We start from the raw sequence: 16,763 nt of genomic DNA on the forward strand, positions 1-16,763 counted from the left end.
GGGTCTCAGGATCACGTGAGAGTAGCCCAGACCAAACTCCAGGCACATTTCACTGAGAGAGAACGCTTGCAGGTCTCCTACCCTCTTGATGGAAGTGAGTGCAGTCAGGAGGGCAGTCTTCAAGGAGAGTGCCTTAAGCTCGGCTGACTGCAAAGGCTCAAAGGGGGCTCTCTGTAGACCCTGAAGAACTACAGAGAGGTCTGATGATCAGGTCGTGCTTCCTTAAGGACTTACCGTCGACTGCGTCGTGGTGTGCTGCTATGGCGGCAACGTACACCTTCAAGGTGGAAGGGGACAGCCTCCCTTCCAACCTCTCCTGCAGGAAGTAAAGCACTGATCCGACTGCACATCTCTGGTGGTCTTCCCATTGAGAAGAACACCACTTAGCGAACAGACGCCACTTAAAAGCATAAAGGCGCCTTGTAGAGGGGGCCCTAGCCTGAGTGATCGTGTCTACCACCGCAGGTCCCGTCCAGGGGCCAGACATGGAGATTCCAGAGGTCTGGTCGTGGGTGCCAGATGGTGCCCCGTCCCTGAGAAAGAAGGTCCTTCCTCAGGGGAATTCACCTTGGGGGTGCTGTCACGAGGAGCGTGAGGTCCAAGAGCCATGTCTGGGTGGGCCAGTAAGATGCTACCAGGACGACCTGCTCCTCGTCCTCCCTGACCTTGCACAGGGTCTATGCAAGTAGGCTCACTGGGGGAAATGCATATTTGCGCATGCCAGGGGGCCAGCTGTGTGCCAGCGTGTTTATGCCGAGGGGGGCCTTGGTCAGGGCGTACCAGGGTGGAGAGTGGGAGGATTCTTGGGAGGCAATAGGTGCACCTGTGCCTGTCCGAATCGACTCCAAATCAGCTGGACCACCTGAGGGTGGAGTCTCCACTCTCCCATGAGGGTAACCTGTCGTGACAGCGCGTCCGCTGTAGTGTTGAGGTTGCCCGGGATGTGAGTGGCTCGCAGCGACTTGAAGTGCTGCTGACTCCAGAGGAGGAGACGGCAGGCGAGTTATGACAAACAACGAGAGTGCGGACCACCTTGGCGGTTGACATATGCTACTGTTGCTGTGTTGTCTGTCTGAACTAACACGTGCTTGCCCTGGATCAACAGCTGAAACCTCCGCAGGGTGAGCAGAATTGCCAACAACTCGAGACAGTTGATGTGCCAATGCAGTTGTGGGCCCGTCCACAAGCCGGCGGCTGCGTGCCCTTTGCAAACAGCGCCCCAGCCCGTTTTGGAGGCGTCCGTCGTGACCACGATGTGCCTGGAGACCAGTTCTAGGGGAACACCTGCCCATAGAAACAAGAGGTTGGTCCAAGGGCTGAAAAGACGGTGACAGACCGGTGTGATGACCACGCGATGTGTCCCGCGGCATCATGCCCATCTCGGGACTCGAGTCTGAAGCCAGTGCTGAAGCGGTCTCATATGCATCAACCCGAGCGGGGTGGCCACCGCTGAGGATACCATATGCCCCAGGAGCCTCTGAAAAATGTCAGTGGAACTGCTGTTTTCTGTTTGAACACCTTCAAACAGACCAACACCGACTGGGCGCGCTCGTTCGTGAGGCGCGCTGTCAAAGAGACTGAGTCCAACTCCAAACCGAGAAAAGAGATGCTCTGAACCGGGAGGAGCTTGCTCTTTTCCCAGTTGACCCGAAGCCCTAGTCGGCTGAGTTGCGAGAGCACCAAGTCCCTGTGTGCGCACAACATGTCCCGAGAGTGAGCTAAGATTAGCCAGTCATCAAGATAGTTGAGAATGCGAATGCCCACCTCCCTTAACGGGGCAAGGGCTGCCTCTGCAACCTTCCTGAAGATGCGAGGAGATAGGGACAGGCCGAAAGGGAGGACCTTGTTCTGATATGCCTGACCCTCGAATGTAAACCGCAGGAAGGGTCTGTGTCGAGGAAGGATCAAGACGTGGACGTACGCGTCCTTCAGGTCTACCACCGTGAACCAATCTTGATGCTGGACGCTCGCCAGAATGCGTTTTTGCATCCGCATCTTGAACGGGAGTCTGTGTAAAGCCCGGTTCAGTACTCGCAGGTCCAAGATTGGCCACAACCCACCTCCTTTTTTGGTACGATGAAGTAGGGGCTGTAAAACCCCTTCTTCATCTTGGCCGGAGGGACAGGTTCTATCGCGCCCTTCCATAGGAGGGTAGTGATCTCCATGCAAGGTAGCAGCGTTTTTGTCCTTCACCAAGGTGACGTGGACAACGCGAAACCTGGGCGGACGCCTGGCGAGTTGAATCGCGTAGCCGAGTCGGACGGTCTGGACCAGCCATCGCGACGGATTGGAAAGCGCAAACCACGCGTCCAAGTTCCATGCAAGGGGGGCAAAGGGACAACGTCGTCAGATGTACCGGCAGGTGGGGCCTCGTGGCGGGGCGGAGCTCGAGGTGCCACACCATGTTGTGGCCGTGCTGAGTCTAAGGACATCGAAGCGCTTACCTGGCTCCTTGTGACCACCCCCGGAACAGCCTGGGATGGGGGAGGAAGAGGCCTGTCCTCGTGACCCATGGAGACTGTCACATCAGGGGTGGATTTGTGCCACAGCTGGGCGCTCAGGGGCGGGAGACCGCCGCTGGGGCGCCAAACCTGCCAAATAGAGTGGTGGATGGTGGTCGTGATGACGGCCGTGCACACCAGATACGTGACCCAGGGAACAAGGAAACCGCACTTGCTGAACTCTTGAGTACTGCAGCCACTTGGGCATGCAGCGCAATTAAATGCAAAGGTAACAAAAAGATGGAGAGATCTGCTTACCAGCTCCAGAGCAGCGGGTTTCGTCGTCCCTGGGTCGCCCGTCTCAAGGGCGCTTTGAAGCCTTTCACGGGTTCTGGGCGGCCGCGAGACGGGTGGCGTCTGCTTCCTGCAGTGGGCTCCACGCCGGGGCCGGGCCGAAGGGGCGGGCTGCGGCAGAGCCAGTGCAGTCACCGCAGGGGGACGCCCTTGGCGACAAGTAGACGGGGTGTGGGATCTTGAGCCGCGCCGGGGCAGGATATGCCAGATAGCCTCCATCTACTGCTCCACCGTCGAGAACTGCTGGGCAAAGTCCTTGATGGTGTCGCCGAATAGGCCACCCTGGGAGATGGGGCAGAAAGGAATCGTGTCCTGTTGGCCTCACCCATCTCGACCAGGTTGAGCCAAAGGTGGCGCTCCTGGACCACTAATGTGGACATTGTCTGCCCGAGAGACCGTGCCGTGACCTCCATCGCTCAGAGAGCGAGGTCGGTCGCCGAGCACAGTTCCTGCATCAATCCCGGGGCGGAACTACCCTCGTGCAGTTCCTTTAGCGCCTTGGCGGGCTTGCAGGAGAGCCATGGTATGCAGGGAGGAGGCGGGTTATCCGGTGGCACCGTAGGCCTTGGCCGTCAGAGACGACGTAAACCTACAGGCCTTGGATGGGGGCTTTGGGCACCCATGCCAGGTGGCGGTGCTCTGCGGGCATAGGTGCACCGCGAGCGCCTTTATCCACCGGGGGATTGATGAATAGCCCTTGGCCGCCCCACCATCGAGGGTAGTGAGGGCAGGGAAGCTGAAAAGATTGGGACCAGGCAGTAAAAAAGTGCCTCCCACGACCTTGTCAGCTCTTCATGCACTTCCGGGAAGAAAGGAACGGGGGCGGGGCGTGGCTTTGAGTGGTGCCATGAGCCCAGGAACCAATCATCGAGCCGCGAGGGTTCAGGGAAGAGCGGAGGGTTCCACTCTAGCCGACGCTCACTGCTGCCCGGGAAAGCATGTCATCATCTCCGTGTCAGCCTGTGACTGGGCATTCGTCCCCGAGGGGAGGAGCCCAGCTGAGGCTTCCACATCTGACTGGATGAGTCCGCTCTCCAATGCTGCGCTCGAGAGCTCATCACTTTCATGGGCTCCGAATAAGAGGTTGAAGTGGCCATGAGACGAGCCGGCGAACTCATCCGGAAGCCCGATCGGGGCAGACGAGCGTGCTGGGGAATGGGAGGTCCGTGGGGGGATACCTGGCGGAGGCGGTCCCATTGGGGTCCCCAAATCGCCCCCAGTGCTAGCTGCACTGGCCTCATACCTGTGGGTATTAAATAAGGACCGAGGCGGGGAGCCTCTGGGGTGGCTTGCTTTCTTACGAAGGTGAGCCGCGACCACATCGTTGCTATGTACATGTCCTCGCAATGAGAACATGACCATCTACGAACGCTGTCTCCGCGTGAGCAGTGCCCAGACACGAAAGACAGTGATCGTGACCGTCAGAAGGCGAGAGATAACGAATTCAGCTCAGTGAGCATGACCGTTCGGCTCCTAAGAGAAATCTGAATGAGTGGTTGCATACCAGCTCCTTTTATATCCGTATGTCCGGGGGAGTGGCATGCAAATACCACTCGCCAATTTTCATTGGCCTTTTATCAAAGACCAGAGGTGTCTCGGGCTCCCAAGAGTGACCCCTAGTGTCACTACATCGACACATAGATAGGGAACCATGAATACTATCAATTGCATTGGTACATAAAAGCTTATTAATTTTGACCAACAGGTGGCGCTGTCACCAAATTGATATGGTGTGGTCAAGCTACAGTCTTGATGACACATATAAAGTTTCATGTCAATACGCCAAAGTGTTGCCGAGATAGAGCCTGAAAACTATTCTGGCACCGTGCCATCAAATTCATTGTTGTGTTAAATGAAAACGGTTTAGTCTATTAACACGAAATCCATTACTTTTTGTCAGCATGGTCTAAAGGTGGTCTGATTCAATTTTGGTTAAAATCTGACAAATGCTGTAGGAGGAGTTCGAAAAGGTATGTTTTTAAAGGATTTCAAAATGGCGGAAAGGAAGTTCGATCGATCATGGTATAATTGGTATCCACGTTCTTGGCATGATCCACGGAATCTACCAACACTGGTCTTATGACAATAGCACAAAGTAATCAAAAGTTATTAGCATTTTATGAACATTTGGTATAACTTTTGACCAGAAGGTGGCGCTGTCCCAAAAAATTTTGAGTACCTTTAGGGCATTGTGCCAATGACACATAACGAGTTTCGTACTGATATGTCAATGCATTTGAAAAATAAAGCATTTTACAACAAAATTCAAAATGGGTGATGGCAAAAATTTGGTATCATTCGACTCGGCATCCCGCACAGAATCTGATAAGACCAGATTTTTGATTTTAGGTGAAACTATTCAAAAAAATTCATTTTTCATATCTCGTGACCACTAGGTGGCACTGTGCCGAAACTGTGCAGGTACCCTTAGGTCATGGTTGTCATAACACACACCAAGTTTGGTGTGAATACACTAAAGTGTTGCAGAGATTTAGCCTCATGTCCAATTTGGCGTGCACTACGTCGAATTTGTTCACGCATTATTTGAGAACCATTTGACTAATAAACTTTAATTCCACACATTTTTGTCAGCCTCGTCTGAATATGATCTGATTCAATTTTATGGCAAATCCGACGAACGATCTAGGAGGAGTTAGAAAAAGTAGGTTTTTTGACAAATTCAAAATGGCAGAAGAATTTTCAAGATGGAAAATGATGACATAAGGTGCAATCGATTCGTCTCGAGCCAAGGAAACAGAGGGAAAATATTGATATTTTGATTCTAGCGTTTATGGTTCAAAAGTTATTAGCATAAACATGTGTGAAGATTTGGACAGTTGGTGGCGCTAGAGTTTGAGTTAGAGACTCCAAATTTGCTCCAGTTAATGTTCAAACTGTCCTCTATCTGTGTGCCAAATTTCACAACTTTCCTGCATTCGGTTCTATGGGCTGCCATAGACTCAATGGCGGAAGATGACGAAGAAGAATATAAAGAACACTAACAATTACAATAGGTGCCTATGCACTTTCAGTGCTTGGGCCCAAATTAGCAAAATATAATTTCTCATTTCATTCTTTTGACTTTGGGGTGAAATATGACCTGACGGGGCTTTTTTTGATTCGCTGTCAGACTATCACAGAATCAAATGCTTGTAGTTGCAGGATTTATAAATGTGTTTATGTGTTTTAGGAGAAACTTCTACGAACAGGTTAACTGGCAACCGATACTTGGATTCAGATGTAATGATTCATCACATGAAAAATCCTGTTTGTTAAAGCCCAGCTGATGTCATACTGTGAGGCTCTTCCCTTCTGTTGCTGAACCAGGCCAGATGGTCTCATAACAATGGTAACCTTGCTAACAGGGTGGGAAAATAGTTAAATATTCTTTCAGTTAAGCAGAATCCAGCATTGTGCTCGCCATATTTGAAGAAGCCTTTTTGGGAGGGGGGAAGGGTCTGCAAAACTGAAGATTGCTTTTTATAATTTCATTAAAAACAATAAATACATTCTGTATATCACCTAGTTTTGGCATGTCTTGTAATAAATTGCAAATTTTAAAGATATTTGATTTTGAAAACAAGGTTTGTGTCAATCCGGTTACATTGAAAATGTAGGGTTGAAAATATCAGTGCACCACACCATATTATCCACAGTCTATATTCTTCTGCTTTGTTCCAAGAACAGTATTTTTCTGCAAAAACTGTGATTCTCTGTGGTTCCCATAACAGAGTTGAAATTTTGAGCTGATGTGTAAAGATAATGAAATACTGCTAATATCATGTTAATTAGCAGTATTAAGTCACTCATAGTGACATGGGGACACACATGGCAGTATTTCCTAAGAATAACCAATACATTTTGGAGGATGACATCAGCACCCAATTATACTGAGCTCTTCACCATCCATACAGAATTGTTGATTTGAGAAGTCCTGAAATTCACGAAAACAATAAAATCTGAAATTAAAATCAGTTTTCTCAATGATGCGTCAAATAGGGATTATTATCATTCATATAAGGGTGTTTACATTAATATATGGGTACTTTTCAAATGCCTTTTACGTATGTACAGATTTTACTGCTTTATTCTTGTCCCAGACATAGACTTTCAATATTAAACTAAGAAAATCCATTATAAAAATACCAATAGTTACATGTTTACAACTATGATAATCTGAACAAAGAGTGGAATAAATATAAGCCATTTCAATATTTTAAATATGTGAAAATTATTTCTATCAATTTTCAAAAATCAGGACTGTCCCACAGTTGTGGCGTAACACAAATCAATTTCACATTTAATAAAGTGTTTTTCAAAAGATAGTTTACTCATTAAATCATATTTTATAGCAAGCTTGAGATAATATGAAATGTTTTTAACAAGACTTTGCTTTGTAGAAATCCACAGTGCTAAAATTGTCAGAAGTTGAAGAAACACTCATATATATTCTCCATTTCAAATGACAATGAGCACAAATTATGATGACAAGACAGGAAATCGCTTTTATTTGTTACTCGCACATGCATATTAGGCTTTATTCTTACAAAGTGACAGACAGCCATCGAAACATACGAATATGCCAGTTTTATCTTTTAAGCAGTGTTACAAAAATGTATACAACAATAAATTGTAAAACACCTTGATAATACTTTTAAATAACAGAGCATTGTGACAAACAATAATAGTCTGACAGAATTGTTTTTTAGTCATGACACAGCATGTTTTCATCTAAAATCTTTAAGAGGTTTGTATAGAGGACATAACTCAACAGAAAAATAGATGACATTGTCTTGCGCTCTACACTTTGCACACACACACACACACACACACACACACACATACACACACACACAGAGAGTATTAAATTAATGGCCATAACTGTTCATTAAAGGTGAAGTGTGTAATTACTCATTCCCCTGTCTTCCATTGGTCAGTAAACCAGATAGTCCTGCCCTAAACTCAAGCCATTGGTTGAGCCAATGTTGCTTACTTACTGTATAGTTGATTCTGCATATTAAAGGAATATTCCGGGTTCAATACAAGTTAAGCTCAATCGACAGCATTTGTGGCATAATGTTGATTACCACAAAAATTTATTTTGACTCATCAAAACTGTAACTGGGTTACAGTGAGGCACTTACAATGGAAGTGAATGGGGACAATCTGTTAAATGTTAAAATACTCACTGTTTCAAAAGTATAGACACAAGACGTAAACAATATGAGTGCTAACATGAGTGTGGTAAAAAGAATTTAACAGAAGTTTTAACAGAAGAATAAATGTAAGTGCTTAAATAAAATGATAAGCTTCACATTTCTGCCTTTAAACCCTCTTAAAATGTCTTAAAATATGCCCCATTAACTTCCATAGTAACCTCGATTTTTGCTTTTTTTAAAGAAAAGAAGGGACGAGTCAAAATTACTTTTTGTGGTAATCAACATTATGCCACAAATGCTGTCGAATGAGCTTAATTTGTATTGAACTAAGGATATTTCTTTAAAGGTGCACTCAGTAGTTTTTTCCAAATTAAAAAAGTTTAACTGCATAGGAAATTAATTGCAATTTTGAAACATATGTATAAAATCATGAGCACTCGCATGAGATGAGGACTCTAGTCATATCAGTAACCTTATAAAAGTTGTTTTATTCTAAATGGAGCGGGTCCCCTCATTGGGGTGGGGGGCGTCATGTTATGATCACATGACCAGCCGAATACTACACGTTTATTTCATTAACCATCTTGTTATTGGACACTTTCACTCATGGATTAATCATGGCTGACTGTGTATATATTTCTACTGTGGCATCTGTAACTGAAAACTATTGCGTTTGAATGATGCTGCATCCACACCACTAGGTGTCACTGTAATTTCAAGATGACAAGAACAAAAACTTACTGACTGTACCTTTAAGCTGGGATAGGGGAGAGTATTTTAACATCAAAAGAGTTACACACATTACCTTTAAAGAAGAAAAAAAAAAGCAAATAATGAAAACAATCAGTTTACTCACTGTTAAACTGGGGTATAAATATTCATCACGACACTGTCCACAATTGAACAAAGTGACAAAATTGATTAAATAATAAAGAGTTGTGTTATTGAAGAACAAATGTAACTTTCAATATATACTATAGTGATCATTTGATTGTCTATACTGTATTGAGGACATGAAGCAAACCAGAAATACCGCAAAGAAATTTGTGGCAATAATTTTTAACATAACGTTAATACAAGTGCTAATACCACTGTTGACAATCATTTTGGTGTACCACTAAATATAGATGTATTTCACTATATTCATGATTCTCTGTACTGCTACCAAAAGATATAATCAAATTCACAAAACAGATATTTTTTATAGATATTTTCTTGGCAACTCTGAAAGAAAAAGCAAACAAGTATAATTACAAACTTTTATTATGAGATACACTGTTCTGACAGTTCCTGTACTTATCTCACCAAACTTTCTTTCAACCTGGTATCACAGAAATGCATTACTATACCTACATTTTTGCAAAATGATTTTGAATTGGCCTGTTGTATACGTATTGCGGCAGTATCCTGTTGAAATGAACACTAGAGGCGCTAAAAAAACATTGACTTTTATGTACTTTCACACAAATCACGAGTAAAACGGCAGATTACCTGTTCATAAATACATTTCACCCTGTTCTCACGCAATGCTATATTATGACATCTAAACACTCATAGTGCATGACTGCACTAGACAATACAATTTAACATTTGCATTACATAACCAACATCGCTGAGCTCCTTTGCACGTGATGAAATTGTGCAGTAGCTCAACTGATAGCGCGTTGCACTTGTGATGTAAAAGACCACAGTACGAGCTCTGAAGAGCAAGCGATTCGACGTGTGAGCCAAAAGTGTATAAATGCACCACAAAATGACATGGTTGCTTCAGCAATTGTGTTTTTCCTCTCACATTTGCTTTTTCTGACACTATCAGTTAGGTTTAGGTATAAGGTTTAAGGTAGAGAGGTCGGTTATATTGATTTAAAACTCGATAGAGCATCAACCTTAACCTCATCTGTTTGGGAGAAATTGTAACTCGCTTTTAGCGTCACACATAGGACATTTCACCTTAGAACAGCCGCGATACGTGTAATGAACCACGTAATATCATTAGCAAAAATGTCGCCACAGTCATGTAATTTTTGTCAGACAAAAAGACTGTTTTGTCACTTTTACACATATATTCATACCTCTGTTTCTGCACTGGCACTGCATACTTCCACTTTGTATTGCACAAAAACTGTTTCCTTCTCTCTCTCTCTCTCTCTCTCTGTCATGGCCTCTGCAGCATTCTGATACTCTCTCTTTAGCCCCATACACTGGAGGACCATCTGACTGTATGAGGAGTGTGTATGTGCAGGTATGGGAAATAGCAGCATGATGTGGGTAAGTGGTGGCACTTCAGTCAGACCACTCGTTCTCCTCTGGCTCAGAGTCTTCATCTGATTCGCTGTACTCCACTGCGATGCGTCGGGACAGAATGGTTGCCACGTCGTTACCTACCGGCTCTTTCTTGGCCTCCTGCTCTCTCTGTTCCTGCACCTTACGCAGCTGGATACCTGCAGGAGAAGACAATTCAAGAAAGGAAGTTGCAACCTACAAACCAGTGACAGAAATTAACTTTGTTATGTAAGGGAAATATCTGCGTCCTAGAATAGGGAATAATAGAATAGAAGGGCAGTTTTTACCTTTATGAGGACATATTTTTTCTCTAACCATATTAAACACATGTCAAGTATGAATAAATGAATCAATAGATAGAATCAATGCATTGAAATAAATTCTCGTCCTAAACAAATATGGCTTTTATTACAAAATTAACATAAAAAACTGTACAAAAGTAGCTGTAAACAATGTACAAGACAACATACAGTATCACAATAAGAATTTAAATAATTGTCCAATCCCTATGTTACATTACACAGCTCTGTCAATTATTAAGGTAGATTTTGATGTAATCAACGTAATCCAAATGTTGTTGGAAAGGTTTTTTTTTTCACATTCAAAGTTATTAAAGCTGATGTTAGTTATTTTTGTCAAATAAATAAATAAATAAATACATTTTTAAATTTTTTGCCCCCACATTTTTTGTATCTGGGGCATTTTGTTTCTTTTAGCAGTATTTTTTTGGCATGAACCCTGGTTAATTAAGTATTTCTTGTTATATACACTGGCAGCCAAAAGTTTGGAACAATGTACAGATTTTGCTGTTTTGGAAGGAAATTGATACTTTAATTCACCAAAGTGGCATTCAATTGATCACAAAGTATAGTCAGGACATTACTGATGTAAAAAACAGCACCATCACTATTTGAAAAAAGTCATTTTTGATCAAATCTAGACAGCAGCCATCACTCCAACACCTTATCCTTGAGTAATCATGCTAAATTGATCATTTGGTACTAGAAAATCACTATCATTATATCAAACACAGCTGAAAGCTATTTGATTCATTAAATGAAGCTTAACATTGTCTTTGTGTTTGTTTTTGAGTTGTCACAGTATGCAATAGACTGGCATGTCTTAAGGTCAATATTAGGTCAAGAATGGCAAAAAAAGAAACAGCTTTCTCTAGAAACTCGTCAGTCCATCATTGTTTTGAGGAATGAAGGCTATACAATGCTTGAAACTGCCAAAAAACTGAAGATTTCATACAAAGGTGTACACTACAGTCTTCAAAGACAAAGGACAACTGGCTCTAACTAGGACAGAAAGAGATGTGGAAGACCAGATGTACAACTAAACAAGAGGATAAGTACATCAGAGTCTCTAGTTTGAGAAATAGACGCCTCACATGTCCTCAGCTGACAGCTTCATTGAATTCTACCCACTCAACATCAGTTTCATGTACAACAGTAAAGAGAAGACTCAGGGGTTCAGGCCTTATGAGAAGAATTGCAAAGAAAAAGCCACTTTTGAAACAGAAAAACAAAAGAAAAGGTTAGAGTGGGCAAAGAAACACAAACATTGGACAACAGATAATTGGAAAAGAGTGTTATGGATCTTAACCCCATTGAGCTTTTGTGGGATCAGTTAGACTGTAAGGTGCGTGAGAAGTGCCCGACAAGACAGCCACATCTATGGCAAGTGCTACAGGAAGTGTGGGGTGAAATGTCACCTGAGTATCTGGACAAACTGACAGCTAGAATGTCAAGGATCTGAAAGCTGTCATTGCTGCACGTGGAGGATTTTTTGATGAGAACTTTTTGAAGTAGTTTAAGAAGTTCCGAATATCTTTTTCAAATTGTAATAGTAATTTTTCACGTTATTAATGTCCTGACTATACATTGTGATCAGTTGAATGCCACTTTGGTGAATAAAAGTACCAATTTCTTTCCATAAGAGCAAAATATGTACATTATTCCAAACTTTTGGCCACCAGTGTATATTTTATTTTAGGATTTGGTTTTATTCAAGTAAATAACTTTTTATTGTAGATAGACACATTTTCTATCTGTTATTTATCATTGTTGATAGCATTTATCAAGCAAAGAATAATAGTGTACATCACATAACTGTATAATATAGCATGTACAGTAAAAATATTTAGTACGGTTCTCTGGAATACTTGATTGTGATTGGTCAATCACAGCATTTGCACTTGTAAAAGCATTCATTCTTGATATACAAAATGATGTCTTTACTTGTGGGAATATGCATTCTTGAAAAAAAATCTAAAATTAATTTTTTCAAAATTTAATCAAAAATGGAATTTACTAGGAAATTACTTAAAAAATGTAATGTTTTAATATCTGCAACTGCATTTTTACTACTGAAATTATAACAATGATCATTCTCTCCTGTTCAAAAAACAATTACAGATATCTATAATTAATATCTTACTAGTTGACATTCCAATTTCACATATTAGCAATTTACTTACTAGTAAATATAATTTTTGATCAATTTTTTATATCAATAATTACACTGTTATTAGTTCTGGTACCATTCCCGATATATACAATGGAATGATAACAAGTAAAAATGCAAATTTTTAGTCTGTAATTTGGTTTTTGGTTTAATAAATTCAGATGTTAATGTTATTGTATAAGAAAGCCTTTTTAAGATATCTTTAATTACTCTCAAATGTATTGATATCTGAAATCCATTTCCAGATGTCTAAAATACCAAATCTAACAAATTGAAATATATTTACAGATATAAACAGACACAGTTTCAAACAAATTGCATTTTAACTAGTTGTAATTCAATTGTTAATATCAGTAATTACTGATATAAAAAATGATAATTTTTACTAGTAAGAGGTACATTGAAGATATGTGTAATTGGAATTTTAACTAGTAAGAAATTAATTATAGATATATGTAATTGCGTTTTGAACAGGAGTGAATGATCATTGTGAAAGTAATTTTTTCTTTTTTTCTAGTTGAAATTCCATTTTGATATCAAGAATGGGGTTTTTCTGTGAGTAATTATGTCATTTTTGATATCAAGAATAATTTTTTTTACTAGTGCAAACATAATCTGATATCAAAGCATTTTTACCAATTAGATTACTGACATCAAGAATTAGCATTTTAATTAGTGAAAATTAAATGATAGATATCTATAATTCATATTCTGCCCATGATCAGCTGACTGTATATTATCCTTTACATACAGTATTTGCCCTTTGGAGTATATGTGTAAAGGAGTATCATAAAACATAAAAGTTTTAACAACTTTCTTCTTTCAGTCTGTTAGCTTCCTTTTACCATCCCTGTTTTGTATCTTCAGTAGCCTTATTAGTAAAAAAGTCCACTGACCACTCAACATGCTGGAACATGATACAGCACATCATCCTGAGTACTCTAAACTCACTCACCTCTGCGGATGGCGGCCAGCAGGTCGCTGCGGGCATCGCTCATGGGGATGAGAGGCACCTGCCCCTTCCTGGGTAGAGTGGACTCTCCAGGCGGACGTGTAACCCGGGCTGGGGATGGGGCGTGGGTGGGAGGACCTGGTGGAGGAGGAGGCGGGGCCACTGGTGGGCCGCCTATCACAGGATGTGAAGGGGAGGGGACGTAGGCAGATGGCGGAGCTGGTGGAGGAGATGGGCTGTAGGGGCGTGAAAGAGCAGCTACTGTACCCGGAGCCAGTAACGGGGGTCCAGACGTGCTGTCAAAGGCGGTTTGAGATGACGGGATGAGCGGAGGAGGTGGAGGAGGTGCAGGTGGGACAAAATGTTCAGGTAATTGATGACCACTGTAAAGTGTGAGACATGTTAAGGAAATATTACACATTTGAATATTACATGAATTCTTTACATCCTAATTTTGGCTTGCCAACAACAATTTGATAAAATTGCTTTGCTGCAACACATGATTCACTTAAGCAATTATGCAAATCAGGTAACAGCACAAACTTGGCCCAAAATGTAGTGATGAACCACAATTCTCCATCTTGTGTGTCCAGGCACTTGAATCGTCACTTTATTATACACTTTAAAAGTGTGCTTGATTGCAGTGTATATACAGGATATTATGATGATCTTCTCCATCATTTGATCATTATTTGCTTAATTACTGAAAATGCACTCAAACATCTATTTCTAAAACAATTCTATAGCGTCTGCTTTCCGTGGGTGGTAACAGCACAATGTGAATAGCAGCAGGCAAACAGTGCTGAGTTTCGTGAATAAAGCACACTTCATAAAAACCTAATTTCATGTATTTAATTCATTTAGTGACTAAGACAAAGCCAGAGGTTTTTGCATTGAAATATAGCACACAAAATAAGCGCCACTGTTTAGTGAATTCGCCCCTAAGAGTTTAAAGCAAGGTCGAATTTACTATTCACTATGGCCAGGGTTTTACAAACGGGCTTCGGGACCCCTGGGGGTCCTTGAACGTACTGCAGGGGGTCTGTGTATTAAATTAAAAAATAATTTCCTAATAAATACAAAAATATTCTATATTCTGAAACATTTGTTTTTAATTGTGGGTGATTTGTTTAATAGTTACTTTTTATATTCTTTGTATGATTTGGTTGCTTACTTACTGGGTTCTTTTGGCACCCCAGAAAAGAACTGCTTTCAATGGGTGCTTCACTGAAATTGTGCTGAAAATGCCACAACAGTGCTGTTTGGGGAGATGAAACTCTCCATTTCCAAAAGATTATTGGAAATATGGTCTTGATCGGTGGATCAGGACAAACTCAGGATTTGACACAAATGATGACATTTCACGGATCACCATCATTGTTATCGCATCTGCTCTGACCCAATTGCCTTGCAGCTGCTGTTGGTAGATTTGAACTTTTCACAAACAGCAAACAGCTGTTTTTAATTTCCAAAGTGCAACCATGACAGATATGAGGACAAATTCAATCCATCAATGATCTTATACCACAATGTAAAATCTAACAAGACGAGCCACCACCGCAGCACATACTGTTTGTGAAAGCATATGCAAATAAAAATAATGGCTAAATCATATCTTTGCATTTATTTTGACTGTAGTAAGTAACTTGTACGATCGAAACGGGCCTTTTTTTAAGTTTGAATATTGAATGTGATGATATAGAAGTCAAATGTTATTATTTACTGTATGTGGACCGATAATGTAAGCAGTAAAAATGCACACTGCATGTCTGATGATAGTTTTCATTTTTATATGCCACATACTGTATCTCAGACTTTAGAAGTGTGTTAGATGTGAGAATGTGTATTCATCAAACAGTTACATGTATGACAACTGATTTCCTTGATAGTTCAAAAAGAACCTACAGAATTCTGCCCTATAACCCATATCCCTTTGTAATAATAGTTATTAACATAAACATAATGCTTAACATATTTTTAAAACTGCAGTGTTGCCCATATACACCATTAAAAGCTGCAGCTCAAAAGAACCCGGAAGCACGGTTTCCTGTGATTTGACGTGACGATAATTTCATCCATAGACTATAAACTCATCATTCAACAAACGTAAACCTCTCTATGTTGGACAAGTGGTGTGATAAATCCAGAACATGGTAAAAGATTTAAAGGTGGGTAAAGTAAGACACTAACTTAATAATTTTTGTTAATGTTATCAATAAAAGTTATTATACACTAAGAGTTTTATAAAAATCTAGCATTTATATATTAGGGCAGGGGTGCTCACACTTCTATGGCATGAGATCTACTTTTTTCATAATATGTATGTATTGTAGGCAGTGTTGTCACAATACCAAAATTTCAGTAGTTGGAACCAATACCAGTTAAATTTTTTGATTCTCGATACCAAAACTGATACTTATTGTTAATTAGGTAAACATTGTTTTAAGTTCTCAAGTAATTATTCAAGACAAGGAAACAGTCAGTATTAAAATAAGAACAAAGAAACAAATTAACCCTTGTATTCTGTTCATTAAGCGTTCGCATGCTGTGTGTTAGGGGTCAATTTTGTTAAATTCACTTTTATACTTTAACTACATCACAATTTTAGTCAGGGAAATATTGCCTTGCATTAGCGGCAGATTACTGCCATCTGTTGGAGAGAAAAAAAAACTTTAGACATGAAATTACAACATATAACCAGCAGATGGTTGCAGAGGTAAACTCATTTGCCTGATTATAGTTTTCAGATCTTATGACTAGTTATGCATTTAGATATATGTTTAGACATTATCAAAGACATTAAAAAAATCATTATTTTTGTCAAAGTTTAGCATTTTTTCTTTTTTGTTTGTTTGTTTTTTTGTTTTGTTTTTGTTTGAGGTGTTTTGAAGTGTCAGTTTTTGCAGTGATGCCACATTATGTTACTGACTATGGTGTTACAAAGACAAGACTTAGAGTAAGATTTTAGCCCCCATCCCTAAGCGTAAACTTTCTCACAGTGGAAAAGGTCAGCTGATTAATCTCAGCCTTTGATCTGTGTGTGTGTGTGTGTGTGTGTGTGTGTGTGTGTGTGTGTGTGTGTGTGTGTGTGTGTGTGTGTGTGTT

The 16,763-nt window shown here is 41.1% G+C and overlaps 1 protein-coding gene across 2 annotated transcripts in view; it reads right to left on the reverse strand.

Annotated features, from left to right (window-relative positions):
* Positions 1 to 7,237: 7,237 nt before the first annotated feature.
* The window catches only part of LOC127430417 (actin-binding protein WASF3-like), a 39,917-nt gene continuing 30,391 nt past the window's right edge, over positions 7,238 to 16,763 (reverse strand). The window contains exons 8-10 of one of the 2 annotated variants that reach the window (XR_007895445.1): positions 13,662 to 14,041; positions 10,027 to 10,395; positions 7,239 to 9,178 (exon numbers count right to left, since the gene is read on the reverse strand). Coding sequence is in view for 1 of the 2 variants with exons in the window: in XM_051680166.1 (XP_051536126.1) it covers positions 10,238 to 10,395; positions 13,662 to 14,041 (538 nt within the window). In the remaining variant the exon portion in view is untranslated. Of the gene's footprint in view, positions 10,396 to 13,661; positions 14,042 to 16,763 lie in introns of both variants that reach the window. The other variant, XM_051680166.1, reaches the window with a different exon arrangement.

Source organism: Myxocyprinus asiaticus, chromosome 40, assembly GCF_019703515.2.
Source record: "Myxocyprinus asiaticus isolate MX2 ecotype Aquarium Trade chromosome 40, UBuf_Myxa_2, whole genome shotgun sequence".
Taxonomy (NCBI): Eukaryota; Metazoa; Chordata; class Actinopteri; order Cypriniformes; family Catostomidae; genus Myxocyprinus; species Myxocyprinus asiaticus.